This window comes from Chenopodium quinoa, unplaced genomic scaffold (assembly GCF_001683475.1).
Source record: "Chenopodium quinoa cultivar QQ74 unplaced genomic scaffold, ASM168347v1, whole genome shotgun sequence".
Taxonomy (NCBI): Eukaryota; Viridiplantae; Streptophyta; class Magnoliopsida; order Caryophyllales; family Amaranthaceae; genus Chenopodium; species Chenopodium quinoa.
The window spans coordinates 2,252,169-2,270,838 of record NW_018742879.1 but is presented as its reverse complement, the minus strand read 5'-3'; the positions used below and the strand labels follow the sequence as shown (position 1 = coordinate 2,270,838).

At 35.1% G+C, this 18,670-nt stretch overlaps 2 protein-coding genes across 2 annotated transcripts; one reads left to right on the top strand and one right to left on the bottom strand.

The window, feature by feature from the left end:
• Window positions 1–373: 373 nt before the first annotated feature.
• On the bottom strand, window positions 374–9,034 carry LOC110726450. Its single transcript, XM_021905930.1, has 8 exons — window positions 8,732–9,034; window positions 7,765–8,048; window positions 6,636–6,707; window positions 5,193–5,257; window positions 4,834–4,990; window positions 3,869–3,952; window positions 3,703–3,792; window positions 374–833 (listed from the first exon to the last, which is right to left on the bottom strand). The coding sequence occupies exons 2-8, from the start codon at window positions 8,029–8,031 to the stop codon at window positions 711–713; spliced, it is 858 nt and encodes a 285-aa protein (XP_021761622.1). The 5' UTR covers window positions 8,032–8,048; window positions 8,732–9,034; the 3' UTR covers window positions 374–710.
• Window positions 9,035–14,537: 5,503 nt separating this feature from the next.
• On the top strand, window positions 14,538–17,452 carry LOC110726449 (protein EMBRYO DEFECTIVE 514-like). The gene is made up of 2 exons (XM_021905929.1): window positions 14,538–15,147; window positions 16,971–17,452. The coding sequence occupies exons 1-2, from the start codon at window positions 14,815–14,817 to the stop codon at window positions 17,304–17,306; spliced, it is 669 nt and encodes a 222-aa protein (XP_021761621.1). The 5' UTR covers window positions 14,538–14,814; the 3' UTR covers window positions 17,307–17,452.
• The last annotated feature ends 1,218 nt before the right edge of the window (window positions 17,453–18,670 follow it).

Below are 18,670 nucleotides of genomic sequence, written 5' to 3'. Positions count from 1 at the left end.
TTTTGGTTACGACATGCTAAGACTCAAAACTTACCAATTGTCTAATGTCATCTAAAAGCTTAACATTGTACCCACACAAACCTAGCACGCCATACTGACCAAAGCTTATGTCTTTATTAGCTTATACCCAAAGAAATCACTTTGTTACTTTGAGTTAACCTGTATTCGTTGGTCTTTAAGCTTTATATCAAATATTAGTGGCCGTTTGGTTGACATGTAATGAATGTTCAAATATATTTGCACCCTAACGAATGGAATAAGTGAATTAAACTAGTGCCTCCTTAGCGAGCACTTGGGAAGTAAGCCAAGTATTATTCAAGACTTGATGCTCTCTTGCAGAAATTCCTGTTACATGGCAACCATGGGAGAAGTATGGAGTAACAAATCATACAGATTCAGAAAAATGATGTCAAAAGACAATAATATGTTGCTTGTAATTGGCTCTCAAGTGCTATAAAAGATACAAATTACGTCTGAAACGATAATGAAGTTTATGTACAAGCAAATGAGAGCTGTAGCTAGAGAGTTACATGACCCATTCATCAGCATTTCTTAAAGCAATACTCGGTGTAAGCTATACTGTGAAAAGGTAACAACATGGCAGGCAGTTTTATGCCAGAATAAATTGGCAATTTTTGTGAACCAGGAGCTCTACAAGAAACTTGGAATTTCATTTTGATCAGATACATTTTAGCAAGTTACTTAACACATTATTGATGTTGTTCAGGCTGTGGAGCAGCTGCAGGCCCAGGAGCTATGGTGAAATGCACACCTCCATGCTGTCCCGCCTGTATCACATATGCAACTTCACCTGCCGCCAATGCTGCTGCTTCCTGTTGAAATCAAACATATGTAAAAATTGAATGTCATTACATGACCAAAAAATAAAAGCACTTCCTCTGTTTCAAAGTAAGAAGAGACAGAAAGAGATAGGAATCTAGTCAGATGGAGGAGTCAAAGGTTATTTTGAAACAATCCATATAGCAAGTGTTTCATACTTCATATTTTACAAAATGAAGTAATCTAAACCTCCATAATAGCAAGAATTAATGAAAACTATTAAGTGTCGAATATCAAGATGTGAGAGCTTTTCCGAAGCCAATATATGTATTTCTTTTATTCTTTTTGGCAAAATACAGATATATTGATAAGCCAATTGATAATTTCTTTAAAAAGAAACAGGACGAAATGTAAAGGCATACATTGATTATGAAAATTATCATTTCCTTTTATTTCATATCCCCTATTGGTCCAAAAGAAAATGAACATTGAAATTAATCTAGACTCTCCATTAGAGACTCAGTATTCGCTGACCAGAGCCAATTATTGTTTCTCTTTTGCAGTGACACACTTGGGAAAGCAGGCCAAATGCTTTTGCAGTACAAGGTTTCAGTTACTAGACAAGCTTGGTCTCATGAGATTAGTAGGTATTATAAGAGAATGCAAGAGAGGAGTCAGAGTCAACTCAGTCAAGAGTCAGGGAACACATCTTAACACTCAGAACTCTTGCTTTAGGTGACTTTCCACCTTTAGTTTTCATCCAATTCATCTTTCGTCTCCTTTCCACCTCCAATACAGCATCTATTTCCCACCTATTGCCTATTTACCAACCCATAGTAAGTCTTGTATAAGGCGGACTTTTGTTAGTTTTATTGGTAGACGGTCAATACTTTCCACCTCTAGTGTCACGGAACACATCTAACACTTATAACTCTTATTTAAAGGTGACTTTCCACCTCTAGTTTTCATCCACTTCCTCAATCTTTCATCTCCTTTCCACCTCCAATAAAGCAACTATTTCCCACCTATCGCCTATTTACCAATTCACAGTAAGCCTTGCATAAGGCGGACTTTTGTTAATTTTATTGGAAGACAACTTTAATCAATCTGAGGATAACTTTAACAATTTTTATGATAACTTTTACTCATTCAAGGGTAAATTTTAATATGTAATGAGATTTATTGTATTTTAATGTGTATTTTCTTTGGATACAGGTTATTAAGGCTCATATGATTAATCTAATATATTATGAGTATTTTTTAAGGGTAAAATTTATGGTTAAAAAAATGGTAATTTTTATTGTATGTAAGGGTAACTTTAAATACTTTTAGGGTAACTTTAAACTGTCTTACAATAAATTAAGGAAAGTTCGCCTTATTCAAGAATTTATAACCAACCCAATAAGATAAACACAACAGCTTCCATTATAGGTTCCACATCACCTCCTCCATTATTTGGTTCACAAAACAAATAAAGTCTGCATAGATCACTCAAATACTCAATCTTACTTAAAGTAATGCTAATTAAAACAATGTTTCCTCCAAGTAATACTTAGGAGTTGGAGTTGACGATCGAGCCTTCCAAATTGTAGTAAAATGAAAGCTATCTTGAATATCCTTGATAGAAAGCAAGATGATTATTATCTCAAAAAAATTTATCTACATGGTATCCCTCCCACCTAATCTAATCCTTATCTATAACAATAAATTTACATAGGGGGTAGTCGTTAAAAAAATAAAAACTTGTGATTCATCTAAATCCCAAAACTTGATTTGACTTGGTATGAGCCTGCTCCCCTATGAGTCACTCTGATCGCCTAGTCTACTAAAAAAGGGCTACAGCAAGCAAGCTTTCCCGACATGCTTCTTTGGCTCTTTATATGATGAATATGAGGAAAAAAAATTGGTCCTAAGGGTACAACTACATAGAGTAACATATATCCAATTATCCATTAAAGCCAATGCTTTAAAGTTCAACAATTCATCTTAAGCAACTATTGTTTTCCATAAATTGGTTTAAGATAATCAAACAAACAATTTTTTTTTCTCCCTCCACTTTTTATACAAGTTTATGCCAGTCAATAAAAAAATGCTTTCAAGGACACAACATCAAACAAACAAACTTGTTGCTATCACCAACCTTGGAAGGGATGCAACCTGAAAAGATTTAGCCCTAATATTTAACCCCAAGAACAAAAAAGGAGGTATTCTTGCTATCTCTTCATTGTCATAATTTTTCTTCATTTTAATGGAGTTCAATTTAACCAAGTAATATGATGTGAGCTACCATATTTGGGACATGTAAAATTGTAAACTGCAGTATATATCTCAGGCGTAGCATAAACTTAGATGAATGTGATTGTTATAGTGGGAGTGCTCAAATTTGTATCTTTTAATTAGAGGAGGTGACAATAAAAATTGAATTTTGAGTTTGTAGAATGAACGAAACATATCAAGAACAAGAAATATTACTCCGTCTCACATAGACATAACATGAGTCATTATATATTTTTTATGGTGGACTCGATATCACAATGCTAATTGGAAAATTGGAACTGGAGTGAAGATACAGTGTTTTCTATGTCGCTTATTGAACAATCGTATATCAGTATTTTATTACAATAAGAAATTAAAATATATCAGTATTTTATTACAATAAGAAATTAAAATATATCAGTATTTTATTACAATAAGAAATTAAAATCACTTTTTAAGCAATCTTATTGGCTACTCTTTTAGTACCATTTGATTAATTTTTATCAAACACTGTATACGATACATCTTGTGTGCTGCATGGGTCCAAATAGTAGTTATAGTTTATAATGATCAAAGATTGAATTTAAAGACAGTGAAAAGTAGAGATATCTGAGACAAATGTAATACACAAGTTTTAGAAAATGAAACATAAGTTTAGAAACCAACCTGTCGTTGCCTTCTCCGTTGCAATATACTAATAGCCCAAGCCATTATGTAGCATGGAAGAAGAAAACCAGCAGCTCGCAGCAAGAAAAGCTGTAAAAAAGAAACTAGTCAACATAATGTATTGCAAACAGAAGGCAACAATTCACAAAGTTTTTGCATTACTCACAGAAAAGAACGTGGAAACATCATCATCCTCACCATCAGGACTTGTCACATAAAGAGCATGCCTCAAGAGTAATAGAGCCATCAACTGCCACAATAGAGAATATTCAACAAAACCAAAATAACAACAGGGGAAACCAAAATAACCAGTAATAGTAGGCTGAGATATAGAAGGACAAGAAACCAAAAGGGGAATTATATCATCATTACATAAGCATTTGCATGGTACAAAGAGTGTCACTAAGCAGTAAGCGCCCATTTTTAAATTTCAACATAGTGATCAAACCTAGCAAAAGGGCATATCTAGATCCAGTTTCATAAAGAGAGACCTGAAATTGTCTAATATAGCACAAACCAAACCAACCAGTTTACTGGCTAAGGCAACTTACTCATCTAATTAGTCAAACTGTAAGGCCAAACTTAATATTAACGGAGGCCATGAGAACAATATGAACTCCAACCAAAATCTTGAATTCTGATGCTTCCAAACTTTGAATGTGTTGTGACGAGTAATCAAACTCTTTTAGAGTATGAGGCTTTTTTTTTCTTTACTTTGATTCTAGAGCATGTGAAAGTTAACTGATCTTTCCTGAATTATCTAAAAGAAATTTTCTGTAACTGCATTTTAAAAATATGTGTTTCCAAATTCTCAAAAATTAGCCAAGAAATACCAGCATTCTTAGTAAACCCAAACAAGTTCAACCCAAATTTGCATGTAGATATCAAATCAAGAAATTAAGAAGTCTATGACTGATAGAAGAGGCTTATATGAGGCCTAATATACAGCTTGTCAATTGTAAACATGTAAGCGTATTATGTTAAGTGGGGTAAACATTAAAGCACAGACACCTATATCATCAATTTATCAAGACAGAATCCCACAGCTCATAGTCACAGTTGGTGCGCCTCTTGCCCTAAAAATAGTTATGATCATAGTGGTGTTCATTTAAAACAATAATGCCAACTTACAATGAGCGCAGCAGAGCGACAAAATGCTGCTCCATTGGCATTTGTATCAGCATACTCGTCATACTCAGCTTCCAGTAGATGTCTTTCAGCAGCTGCCATTGCCAAAAGCCGGGGGTCATTCAAGTCCAATGGTGCACCAGACACGGTCCATTGAGCACTGTAACCAAAAAGAAGAAGTATTAAATAGGATCTTAGATTGCTGCATAGCAGATTTCCATTCATTATTTTACCACTCACAGGGAAATTTTGGCCTAATATGAGCATGCATGAAAAGAAGGGAACACATTCATACAACATACACCATAAGATGAAAATACAGTTGGTAAAAAGCATGAAAAGAGCAGACCACTAAAAATTACCTGATGTCAATAGCGGTATCATCAGCAGGTGGAGGTGGTGGTGCAGTATAACCTGGTTGATAAGGCTTATAAACCAAGAAAGAAATATTACTTAATGATGGCTCAATATCCATAATAACAAATAAAATACGTCACCAAAAATAACAAGAATCATAGATGGGGGATCCACACATAAGTGCATCTAAGTTAAGCAAAATCATCAAGCATATTATGAGTCAATTTTTAGTATATTTCAGATCAACCATGCTATGCTCATTTGATACAAAAAATGATCCTTTATTTTCAGTATTACCCAATTAATAATTATAATATAAAGAAGGTTTTAATTCAAATCTCAAAACTTGCAAGACAGCAACTTTATCCTATATAAAGTGAATCCTATAAATCAATTGGCAAATGAGAAATAAAGGTAAAGTTTGAGTTTAGCTGTACATCATTTGCAGAAGATCCAAACCAATAGTAGTGAAGTCAAAACAGCAGTAGCCCAAAGTATATAAAATGTGATAGCCCTCGGATGGTTGAATGAATTCATGCATGACTACTATGACTCTATGAGCACTATCATAAGATTCATAACACGTTTCATAGAACAGAAATTTTAGTTAATATGCCATATCCATCACCCAAATGATACTAACATCAAACCCTTGGTTGTGAAGACAATAACTTAATACTAGTTCAGTGGCAATAAAGACAGATAACCTCAAGGAAAGGCTATACAGTGGCATAGTGAATGTCAAAAACAAACATGAAAATAGCAATTATTGTATCTCAGAAATTTGAACTTAATTCTTTGAAAGTAACCTTCAACCAAATGCAGCCTAATTTTTAAGGGTATAGGGAGTAAATCTATCGAACAGGAGCCACACCCACCAACACCAATTATTGAAAGCTACTTCCAAAAGAAAATATTTTCAAAGTCGTCTTACAAGAAGATGTTGACTCCCAATTACTCCATCCTCAAATTCTAAAAAATGGATCACAAAGGCTATACATCTCAAGACCAAGGACAAATAAAAGAATCAGCCAATCAATTTCCTTTTACAATTCTCTACTCAAAGTCTCAAACTGATAGCATTCCAGGAAATTTCTAAGATTAGAATAAAGAAAGGAAGAAGACCGTTTAAATGCCAAATGCAGTAAAAATAACATTCATTCACAAGATAGATATCACTTTCAATTTTCCAAAATAAACTTTACACAAAGACTTTACACAGCAACAACCAACCGCCACAACAAGCTATACTCTATCCGGAAAAAAAAAAAAAAAAAAAAAAAAAAAAAAAAAAAAAGAGGAAAAGAAAAAGGTGAAACCAATAATAAATGGGCTCATCCGGCTCAAGAAGAAAAGAACGTAATTCGAAACAAATAATCAAAGAACAGCTGTACAAAGATAAAAACAACAGAATCATCCAACAATGGAGATCAAAAAACAACACATACCTGATGACAGATCTCACATATGATGTCTCCTTTCTCATTGCACCACCTTTGAACACATTTCCTATGAGCATACTGCGTCATAACCCAAAACTTGTTTAAGAGACATACTAGTGATCTAACGTAAGATTAGTACCAGTGTCAATTTCAATATGCACCTACAAACAATTAGATGCTCCCTCTATCCTTTTTTAAGCTATATATAAAAATATTGAACATTTAACCAGGAACAGTGGTGGGTTTATGAAATGACAAAGGTGCCTCTGTTCTATACGATACTAACGCAACTTTAGAAATATGAATGTGAGTTGGTATTCTTGACAAGATAAATAATGGTACAGTAAGATAAGAAAAGTTATCAAACATTATACAAAAAGCTTAGAGCATTTATTTGAGGCCATAATCATTCTAAAACAAAACTATAAAGGGACAAAAGTAGTAAAAACATACTCGTATAAGTGTATAACTAATGAAACAACTTCGAGCTCCAATCTTAGACAAAACACATTGAATTTCAGCACTCTTTTCTATGCATTTCACAAGCTCCAAGAATTAAAAAGAAAAGAAAAGTTTCGAGGCAACATTAATCCTCCTGGAAACCAAATAATCAAACAATACTAGTTGTGAGAACCACAAAATTCTAGGAACAGAGAGCACAGCAAGCACAGTCCTCGTCAGACTGATTGACTGACCACAGAAATAATAAGTGTGTATAAGACTTTGCATCAATTCCAAACGGTTTCATTGTTGATTTTAAGCCCAAAACAGTACAATTGGAAGACGTATGGAACTTCCTATATCAAAAAGCATGTTTGATACAATGCCACAGCCTAAAATAATTAATGAGTTTGCTCGCTGTCTTACATAGAACATCCCTCATATCAACTCCCAAATATTCAATTTTATTCATTAGCTTTACCATTTATACACAAATGTTTAGGTTATAACAACACAATAATGAAAATCAACAAAGAACAACCTGTTTTGGAAGTACAAATGTATTATTACGGCTTTTTACAAACAAGTTCCATAGAAAATCACACAAAAGCTGACCATTATTCCCTCATTTTAAGACCTTACCCCAAAAGAACCAGACAAGCTAAAAGTCTAAAAACAAAGGTAAAGAAGTTACCTTCAAACTGCCACTGCAAGAGCAAGGGACCTCCAAATTCTTTACACTATCCTCCTCCTGACAAATCCTGCACTCAACTCCCTGAATGAGAGGCTGTTCTTCATCAGGCACATCAGCTCTCACCTCCCCGGGTTCATAAGAAGTAGACGATTCAGAAACATGATTATGACTATCAACAGACGATTCCGAAACCTCAATCCCTTTACCCGGTTGCAAAGTGTCCGATGTAATCAGACGGTCCACACACACAACATGGTGATCACTCATTTGTCTTCCGGATCAAACTGATGAATAACCAAATAATTCAGTAATACAGTAAATGACGATGCAAGCCACAGTTTTTCAACAGCCTAAAAATCTTCAGACTTTGACAAAGAACTAGCAGATAAACATAAAACCTAAGCATACAGAACTATCTAAACAATCAAGCAATAAGCCCGATAACTCCATTAAAAATTCACAAAGTAACTACTCGGAAATAGCTACACTTCAAATAATCTAAGAAACAAGATAAATGTTCATAAGTTTTTCACCAATTAATTCCAGCTAAGGAAAAAAAAAGGCTCAAACTTTAACCTAGAAAAATATCCAAAAAATCAGTATAAATTAGAAAAAATGTAGAAAAATTATAATCAAGATAACCTAATGTTCTTTGATTATCAATCAAAATTACATACTATAACAAATTCAGACAAAAATTCAAAACCCCTTAAAGAAGAACATATATGCAAACGACCCATATTCCCAGGAAAGGCACATTTTAAATCTAAACACACAAAAAATTCCCAATTTCATCAAACCTATAAATTCTAAATATTAAATTACAAGTTCCCATCAAAATGTTTAATTAAAAAACAATCAAAACCCCTAAAATCAACCACAATCAAAATAAAGAAACACTGTTTCCTTCAAATAAGAAGGATTAAATCAAAAAATTACAACTTGAAAAAGATTAAGAAGAAATTACCTTTTGATTCAGAACTTTTTTCTGGGAAATGAATTAACAACAAATACAAATACAAACTTTCTAATAAAAGGAGTAACTTTGTGAAAAAGGGTGATGATGATGATGAAATGAGATGGGATTTTTTGTAAGAAATTCTGGAAAATAAAGAAAATGGGTATCCTTTTATATTTAAAAACGGGGTTTGGTTGGTTTGAGTTTATTTGATTGACTGAAACAAAAGGCAAAAGAAGGTGGCTTTCTTGGAATTTAACTCTTGGACTCACTGTTAACGTCTGTTAATTGGAATTGGGTAGCCTAGCCTGGTTTTTGAGACATAACGGACGTTAGAATGTAAAGAGATGATGATGTTAATGGAATCTAATAAGTAGGTACTCACAAATTTGGAATTCTAATTTCTTGGAGATCATGTGTCAGATGGTTACAAAATTATATGGAACCTACATTCACGATAAAGAAAATTGAAGGTTCAATTATTCAAGACCCATTGTATCTAAGAGGCATGTTTAAAAATTGATCCGATTTGAAATAAACTGATCCGATCTGAAAAAAAAAACTTATCCGAATTGAAATAATTTGACTAATTTAAAATGATTCGGTATAAAATTTGATTATAGACTTGATTTGAATTTGATCAATGATCCAAATTGACATATGTATGCATTTTGGTGTTAGTATTTTAAATTGAGTTTGATATGAACAATTTTTAATGTACAATCACTTGTGTTTTTGTAAATTTGTAGTGTTATACAAAACATAACATACAATATGCTAACGACGGTTTGACTCATTTCATTGGGGTGTTTAAATTTTGCCAAGTGATTGTGCTTTAGGGTGGCCCTTACTTTTTCCCCATACACCCACGTGTTTGATCCGCAAATATTTTAAGAGCTCATGGTTACGTAGAGATGTAAATATTGAAACCATAAAGCTTTTTTGGTACTGCTATACGTAGGGATATGAATAAGCATTTAAGATATTTCCTAATATGGTACGGAGTATTAATTTAGGAATGTATGACAAAATCACGCGCAAATCAATGTAATTAATATTATATTCTCACTTGTCCTTTCCATTTTAGCTCTTTATATGTAGCCCTAAAGAGTACGGGTAACATTTTATTTAATTTTTATTTTTTTTAACAGAAAACCCATAAAATTTCTAAAGTAATTTAGTAACATGATTTTTGCAAATATTCGAAAACAAATGAAAATACAATACAAGAAAAAACAATTACCCAAAGAAATCACCCAACATTTTCTTATATGGTTTATTTTATGAATTCATCAAATGTTCTACTCCCGTGATTCAACAACAAGAAAATTTTGTAAGCACTTTTATGTACATCAATTTCCCTCGATTCTTTAAAGAGAAAAATGGTGTACCCCTGGCTACTAAAAATGGTTGAAAAGAATCTGGACCTTGGGAAATTTCCATCAAATTGCCGAGGACTAACCAGCATTAACATTTGAACATCTTGTAGTTATATGTAGCTTAATGGCTTAAATGCTACGCTTGAAAACTCATAAAAAGAGCTTAGTAAGGGGACCACGACTTGGACGTCGTCATTCCTTACCGCCTTAAACACGGATTTTTGCTTTGATCTCTTCTTCTTCAAATTTATGTGGTGTGTCTTTGGGTCTTACTTTCAAAGATTCAAGTCTCCAATACATATAAACAATTATTGCCTTCTTGTTATTAATATTATATTGTGGGGTTTTTTTTTTTTTTTTTTTTTTGAAGAAACCCCATTATGGGAATTATATTACTAAATCATAAGAAGCAACATCAACAATACGAGTAGGGAGTACATTATTCCACACTCTTCGACCAATTTCCCATAGTTTTAAATGAGCCAAATCGTGAGCTACTCTATTACCACTACGCTTAACAAAAGACCACTTAACACTAATAAAATCATAACACAAAGCTATAATATCATCCAACACCAAATGAAACGAACTCGAGCCTTTCTGTTGACATCGCAGCGCCTCAATAACCCCCAAACTGTCACTCTCTACTTCAGTTCTTCCATAACCATTCTCCTTAGCTAGCATCATACCCCACCAAATAGCTTTAGCCTCTGCCACTTTTATCTCCCATTTTTCAGACCCTTGAATCACCCCACAACAAACAACATCCCCCTGGCAGCCTCTAATAACCGCACCAAGCCCCATTCCCAATTCTCCTAAAACACCAGCATCTACATTAACTTTCACAAAGCTTGTTGCAGGTGGTGTCCAGGCATTCGGGTGACTGCTACCAAGCCCTACAGATCTCAGACACTTCTTAGCACCCCCCTCCCTCACCTCACCACTACATTTCAATGCATATGCTACTACATTATCTGGATTTTGCCGCTCGTCCTCCATAATCCACCTGTTTCTTGCTCCCCATATAGCCTAGCATAATGTAATCGCATCCTCTTTATCCTCATCATCTAATTCATTCAAACCAATAGTCCACCAATCAACCACATTACAGAAATTTTGGTGCATCAAGTGAGAGAACTTACTTTGACTCCAGATTGCTTTGGCGAGGCTACACTCCTTTAGAGCATGCAGTACATTTTCCTCTTCCCTATGACAGATACTACACAACGGATCATAGTCCCGAATGCGATGATTAATCCCACTGCGAGTCGGAAGAGCATTATGGCAAGCCCTCCAAGCGAAAATTTTAACTCTTGGTAGAACACACAGCTTCCAAATTCCATTGCACATATGTCTATCAGTTGACGATGAAATTTCTTCTCTGCTCCAATCATCATCAAGCAAGGCTTTATAGGGTGACCTCATTGAATACAGTCCATCCTTCTCCAAGTCCCAGCAAAATTGATTCGCAGGCAGCCTACAACTTATGGGGATACTCAGTATTCGATCCCTTTCAAACGAAAAAAATAATTGAGACACCTTGGCTACATCCCAACCTCTAGATAAAGGATCAATGAGCTCACTAACTCGCATATCTTCACTAGCATCGCCGCTAGGAGAAATAATTTTGTGTGTCTAAGTCCTGGGAATCCACGGGTCCGTCCAAACTCTAATGTCATGACCATTACCCACTCTCCATCTCATCCCTCTTCTCAACACCCATCTTGCCTCCCATATACCCCTCCAAGTATAGCTCGGAAGTCGGAAAGGTGCCAAGATTTGCCTCCATAAATGAAGAGTTGGGATAGTATCGAGCTTTTAAAATTCTCTCAAGCAAGCTACCCAGGTTCATCATATGTCTCCAAGCCTGTTTCCCAAGAAGAGCCCAATTGAAGAGTTTGAATTCCCTATAGCCCAAACCACCCTCCTTCTTCGTAGGACACAATTTTTTCCATGCTAACCAATGAATTTTCCGTTCTCCTTGCTTCTGACCCCACCAAAATTGAGCCACTAACGATCTCATATCATCACAAAAAGAGGATGGAAACTTAAAAACACTCATCGCGTAGGTAGAGAGAGATTGGGCCACCACCTTTATCATGACCTCCCTACCCGCCTTAGATAGTACCATCCCCTTCCACCCTTGAAGTTTCTTCCACAATTTCTCCTTAACACCAATCACCTTTTTCAACCTCCCCACCACCGTGGGTAATCCCAAATATCTATCATGAACATCCACCATACGAACACCACTAAACTCCTCAATCTCCGTACGTTTCACATCCGGCACACCCTTGCTAAAAGTAATTGTTGTTTTATCAAAATTTATTTTCTGCCCTGAAGACAACTCATAGGTCTGCAACACTTCTTGAATAACCTCCGCATCCTACAAAGCCACCTTAGAAAAAATAATACAGTCATCAGCAAACAACAAGTGACTAACAGATGGAGCCGACGGAGCAATATGAATCCCATGAAGACTACCTCTTTCTTCTGCACTCCTTAACAAATGAGAGAACACCTTCGCATACAAGATAAACAGATACGGTGAAATCGGATCCCCTTGTCGAATACCTCTACCCAGGCTAAACTCTTTCGTAGGCCTCCCATTCACCAAAGCCGAAAAGGTCACGCTTCGCACACATTCCATAACCTGATTCCTCCAACCATGATCAAACCCGAAGTTCTGAAGCACAGCATCCAAAAAAATTCCATTCGATTCTATCGTATGCTTTTGACATATCCAATTTTAGACCCATACTACCCTCCTTATGGTTTGAATTTTTCACATGATGAAATAATCCGAAAGCCACCAATATATTATCAGTAATAAGTCTTCCGGAGTAAAAGCACTCTGATTTGCAGATACTTCCTAAGTTCTTTTAATATCGCATCACTTGTCTTTTAGTGAAGTTTCACAAAGATTGCATCACTTCCATTTTAGGACAAAAAATATTTATGTTCACACTGCAAATATCCAACATACCCTCACTTTTTATTTTATACATTACATGAACAATTTTGTATTTTTACGTTTCTCTCTCTTACTTTTTTCCACTACCAAATTTTGCCTCCAAAACCCCTATGATGCAATAAAAAAAGAACGGAGGAAGTATAATTTTATCCAGAAACCGTCTCAACCTATTAGTCAACACTTTCGACACCAATTTATATACTAAAGTGCATAGGGAAATAGGCCTAAAATCAGTCATACGATCCACATTGCTCTTTTCGGAATTAGTGCAATAAAAGTACTAATAAGAGAAGCAGGAATCGAAGCACCTCTCAAAATTGAAATCACAGAGCTAGATATTAACAGATCAATAATATGCCAGTAAGACTGGAAAAAAGAGGGCACATACCATCAGGACCTGAGGCTTTGATCGGATGCATTTGACTCAATGCCAACTTCACCTCCTCGACTGAATAATTTGCTCTTAGACTAGCATTCATCTCATCAGTGACTCTTCTTTGAAAGTTTTGCAGGGCTTGTTCAATCAACTAAGGATTAGAAGAACTGAAAAGGTTGCGGAAATAATTAACCACCACTGAACCAATCTGCTCATCTCCAGAGTGGCTGACACCATCATCATCCAGTATTATATTGTGTTTTTAATTATTGACTTCTTGTTATTATACTGTGTTTTTAATTATTGCCTTCTTGTTATTATATTGTATTTTTAATTATTGACTTCTTGTTATTTATATTGCAACATTTCTGAGCAATTTCATGGAATAATGCTAAAATTCAAACTAATTCCTTATATAAGTCAGTTTAAAAACTATTTCTCATACTACTGTCCACGTAGGCTCGACTCTAATGGTATTAGCGATTCTATATTGGCAAATACCAAACTTTTACATCGAGCCTGGGTGGACGACATTGTGAGAAATAATTTTTAAACCAATGTATATAAGGAAATAGTTTATGTTTTTACATTATTTAGGGAAACATTTCTAATTGTTCTTATCAAAAAAAAAAAAAAAAAAAAAAAAAAAAAATTAGGTCACCGGTCATCTGGGCTTATTTAAGAATCGGTGCTTTTTCTGTGTGTTGGGGTTACTTATTCAGGGGTTGCTTGGTCGGTCAAGGGTTACTTATTCAGGGCTTACTCAGTCAGTTAGAGGCTACTCTCACACAAAAAACACGCTACCAATTGAGGAACCCCAGATTAAGTAACCCTTAACCGACTTAGTAACCCCTATAAGTAACCCTGGTCACACGTTGTGGCCTTAGTTGAAGTTATTGAAGTATATTGCTAATACTAGTAGTTGAGATTATTAAAGTGTATTTCTTCTTAAAAAAAAAAACCTAAAATTGAGTTTATTAAAACCAATTTTTCTAAATTAAAACTGTCTTTAACAAACAAGATCTTTTTGAGAAAACCAAACAAGATTTGAGTTGGAACACACAAAGCTCTTCGTACATTTGTTGTCAACTCGTGTCCTATACTTGGGCTTACCGCTTACACTTCTTCAGCTTTGTTCTAGACTTTCTAATAAGCCATCTAGGATTCTAGGTTACGGAGTATACTCCATTATTTTTCTATCCTCCAATATTAAAAATAATTAAACGAATTATTCAAAAAAAAGAAAAACAACATTAAAATTCCAGAATCCCTGTTAAACCCTCTTTCACTCCTCTCCTCCATACTACCAGCCACCATCTGCAAAACCCTAGGAGAGAGAAAATCTCCACCTTTTCTCTCATCAATGGCGTCCGAGGCAATCACTGAACCAGAAACCGCCACTGCAACAACCGAGGACATGGAACTCGAGAACCCGCAGCCCGGCCCGAAGGATGATGCGAAGAGAGCGAGAGAAGAGGCGGATGATGCCGAGGTGAATGCGAAGAAGCAGAAGGTTGAGGAGGAGAAGTCTGTAGAAGAAGAGAGGATGGAGAAGTTGGAAGAAGATGGAGAGGGGAAACCCGAACCCGAAGGCCCGGTTGTTCTCGGGCCCAAAACATTCGGGTCGTCTGTTGAGATGTTTGATTACTTTTATAAGTTGCTGCATCATTGGCCTACGAATATCAATTTTAACAAGGTATTGTCAATTGTGTTTCTTTTGGCTTTGATTGGTTTCTATTATTTTTGATTAATTGTTAATTTCTGTTTGGTTTTAGTATGAGTTAATTTGTTAGTTTTCAATGATTAATGGCGTTTATATATGGATTAGACTTCGATTTTTGGGAAATTTGATTTGTGTTTAATGTAGAACAGGGAGGAAAAAATTTTAATTTGTGTATTTAAAAATGAATAGAATTGTTTGAAAAATTCATTGACTATATACATAAAAACTCTCGCACACTTCATTTTGATCTGGTTTCATTAGACAAAGTTTTGATTTCTCGCATTGTTTCTAAAATTTTGCTACATTAATGAAATATGAATGTTTGCCTCGTGGACATGGTGTAAAAGTGTTTAGTGTATTTTGCCTAGAATTTACGGTGTATATATAGGCTACCTCATGATTGTAGGAGGCTTGAAGAGAAGTGAAATTAGACTAAGATTAGCTCTTGAATAATGGATTTTTGAAAAGGATTCTTCTTTTCTATATAACCATTTTAAACAAAAATTTGAAGTTTTGAGTTTAAAGAGGGTTGTAATTGGTTCTTTTTTAGTTTATTATCAATTTTCTCCAGCTTCAAAACCTTTTCCTAAATATTAACAATTTTGAGCTGTATCACAAGATCTTGGAGTGTAAATGTATATTCTAAGTTGATCAAAAACTCAAAAAAAAAAAAATTCACTTCTCTTTTCGTGGATGCAATTTGATTTCCATTGGTTTTGATCTTCATGAACAAAGTTCAGTACTACTGTTTGAGGGTGGAAAGGAATTGTATGGAAATACCTTTTGTAAGACATCTTTCAATTTTATAGATTAGAATACAGAGATTTCCTTTAAATTGTATCTTGAAAAGCATCAATTTTGAGATAATCGAAAAGACTATAGCTTGCTTGCATACAATTTTCCTGCTTCATATTTACTTATTCAGCAACAATCAGTTTCTAAGGACATAAGGTCACTACAGGAATACTTTCAGTGAGAATTCGGGTAGTTTCTTTCCATCTTTTTCTTTTTTGGAGTTGCCATGAGTGCAACTTCTTTCTTCCTTTATTTTTGGTACAAGTGTATAACAGCATTGCAGTGTAGTGGGAAGGAGGGTGGCTTGATGGTGGTTAGCCTATGAAGGTTGTGGTTGGGGACTTGGGGAGGGGATTCAGGCTTGGGGCGTTCAGATTTATCTAGGTTGTGGTCTAGTGAGGGGGACTGGTCTTGTGTGTGCTGGAGGGTGCTGGTGGTGTTTGTGGTGGAATTGGATTGATTGAGGATGGTGGTCATAGTATAGGGGATTCTGGGGTTTTTTGAAGCCCTTGGGGGTGGTGGAAATCAGAGTAGAGAGATTTTTAGGAGCTGAACATTGAGAAAAGGGGAAGGGAATTCCAAGAAACACCTACCAAACAGCCCCTTAGCTTTATATAAAAAAAAATGGCCCCTCTTTTATTAGGGAATTTTTTAATGTCCCTATACATGCCTTTAGCCCTTGATTATCATTAAAGTGACTCTGGTCATTCCTTTGTTTGTTTCATGCTATGTTCAATGTAATCATCCTGTTCAATGAGGAATGAAAAATGATAGCTTTATATTTGAAATACACCAAATCAATCTAATCTCATCAATAGATTGTGCAGTTATTTTACTGTTTCTTCTTTTTTGCTCATCTGATTGATTTTCAACTGTATTTTATTTTTTTGTCCTGATATTTGATCCTGTTCACATACCTCAGAACTTTGAAGAACATATACTATTTTACTTTCAATAGATTATACTAATGTTGTCAAATTCCTTGTATTCCTCTCTTCCAGTATGAGCATTTGGTGCTGCAGGAGCTGATAAACAAGGGCCATCCAGAGCCAGTGAAGAAGATTGGTTCAGGAATTAATGCTTTTGAAATTCGCCAACATCCAGAGTGGAAAAGTCGCTGTTTCTTTGTCATAAGAGCTGATGAATCTGTAGAAGACTTTAGTTTCAGGAAGTGTGTGGATCACATTCTGCCTTTGCCAGAAAATATGAAGATTAAAACTGATGTGAACAAGGCATTGGGTGGTGGTAAAGGTAGTGGTGGTGGAGGAAGAGGGGGTGGGCGTGGTCGTGGTAGGGGAAGAGGTGGGGGAAGAGGGGGTGGCAAGTTTAGAAGGTGAAAGCTGACCTAAGTTAACTTAGAGCTTGTAAGAGTATTAATGCCAGATATGCAGGTGCTACTATGCCTATTTTGTTGCACCAAATCTATGTAATATCAAGTTTTGGCTACAATTTTATGAATAACTCCTTCCTTTTAGGTTATTAACTTGTATGTGTGCTTTTGCTTTTTTGTTTTGTTTTGTTTTTTTCTTTTTTAATTTTTTTTAACTCCGTATATTTCTCCATTGATTTTGGGAAGGATTGCAGTTGGTGTCAACAGGTATAAAAGGGCGATGGCCATTGGCCAACTATTGTTTAGGCATGGCCAAATTACTTTAATGGTCTAGGCGTAAACGATCAACCAAGTACTTCCTATATTCCTATATGTGGGTAGATTGTCCGTTGCACCATTAAACATATGTAGGCAATGCAGCATTCTATGTCGATAAATGGTTTCAATTATTGCAATTGTTCTCTCAAGAAGTATTCTGCAGACTGCAGTGTTGAGTAGGTTTTCAAACAATCCAAAGTTCGGGCATGTAGAGAAAGAATTAAGATGAAATAGAGAAGAAGGGGAGAGAGTAGGGGTGTAGATGAGCTGATACGTTCGTGAACTACTCGCGAACAACCTCAGTCAAAGTTTGATCAAAACTCGTTTGTTAAGGGTTTGTTTGGCATTGTTGTGGTTCTTTGTTTTTTGGTTTTTTGATTTTCAAATTCATATGATATATGTCATATAATGAATAAAAAATTAGTCAAACTTATTAAAATCCTGATAATTTAGAAAACTGACAACAAAAAAGTGGAAATACCTTTTTCTTGTTTCCTGTTTTTGGTTTTCTAAAAAACTAGAAAACTAAAAACAAAAAACAATGTCAAACAAGCTCTAAGCTAACAAACAAGTTTGAACAAAAATCTTAAGCTCGTCAGATAAATGAACAAAGCTCGAACAACATCATGTTCGACTCGGTAATGTTTATGAACAACTCGTTTAAGTCCATTTATAAGTTTTTTTCAATGTCCGATTAAAACTCGGACAATTTATATATCTTTTATTCATACATATATTTATAAAAAGTACTAATTATTTCATCATGTAAAGGCATGAAAACTCCGTTGTGTAAAAATTTAAAAGAAAACATTTTTTTAATAACAAATTAGGGCTCGTGTATTTAGTCAAGCCCGATTTAATCCCATTCAAGCTCGAACTTAAACTCGAAATGCAAACGAGTATGTTCGTGAATAAAGCTCGAACAAGCCAAATTCTTAACGAGCCTAGCTCAAACAAGATTTTAAAAGCTCGTTTAAGCTCGAGATAGTTCGAACACGAATAATTCTTATCAAACTTAGTTCGAACAGATTGAAACTCGGCTTGGCTCGGATC

Bases quoted from the DNA above. Each gene is read 5' to 3' on its own strand.
- LOC110726450 (XM_021905930.1), bottom strand. From the start codon at position 8,031: ATGAGTGATCACCATGTTGTGTGTGTGGACCGTCTGATTACATCGGAC. The intron at 3,793-3,868 runs GTGAGTAATGCA...TCTTTTTTACAG, and splicing joins ATGTTTCCACGTTCTTTTCT to CTTTTCTTGCTGCGAGCTGC. The intron at 834-3,702 runs GTTGGTTTCTAA...TGATTTCAACAG, and splicing joins AACGGAGAAGGCAACGACAG to GAAGCAGCAGCATTGGCGGC.
- LOC110726449 (XM_021905929.1), top strand. From the start codon at position 14,815: ATGGCGTCCGAGGCAATCACTGAACCAGAAACCGCCACTGCAACAACC. The intron at 15,148-16,970 runs GTATTGTCAATT...CCTCTCTTCCAG, and splicing joins CGAATATCAATTTTAACAAG to TATGAGCATTTGGTGCTGCA.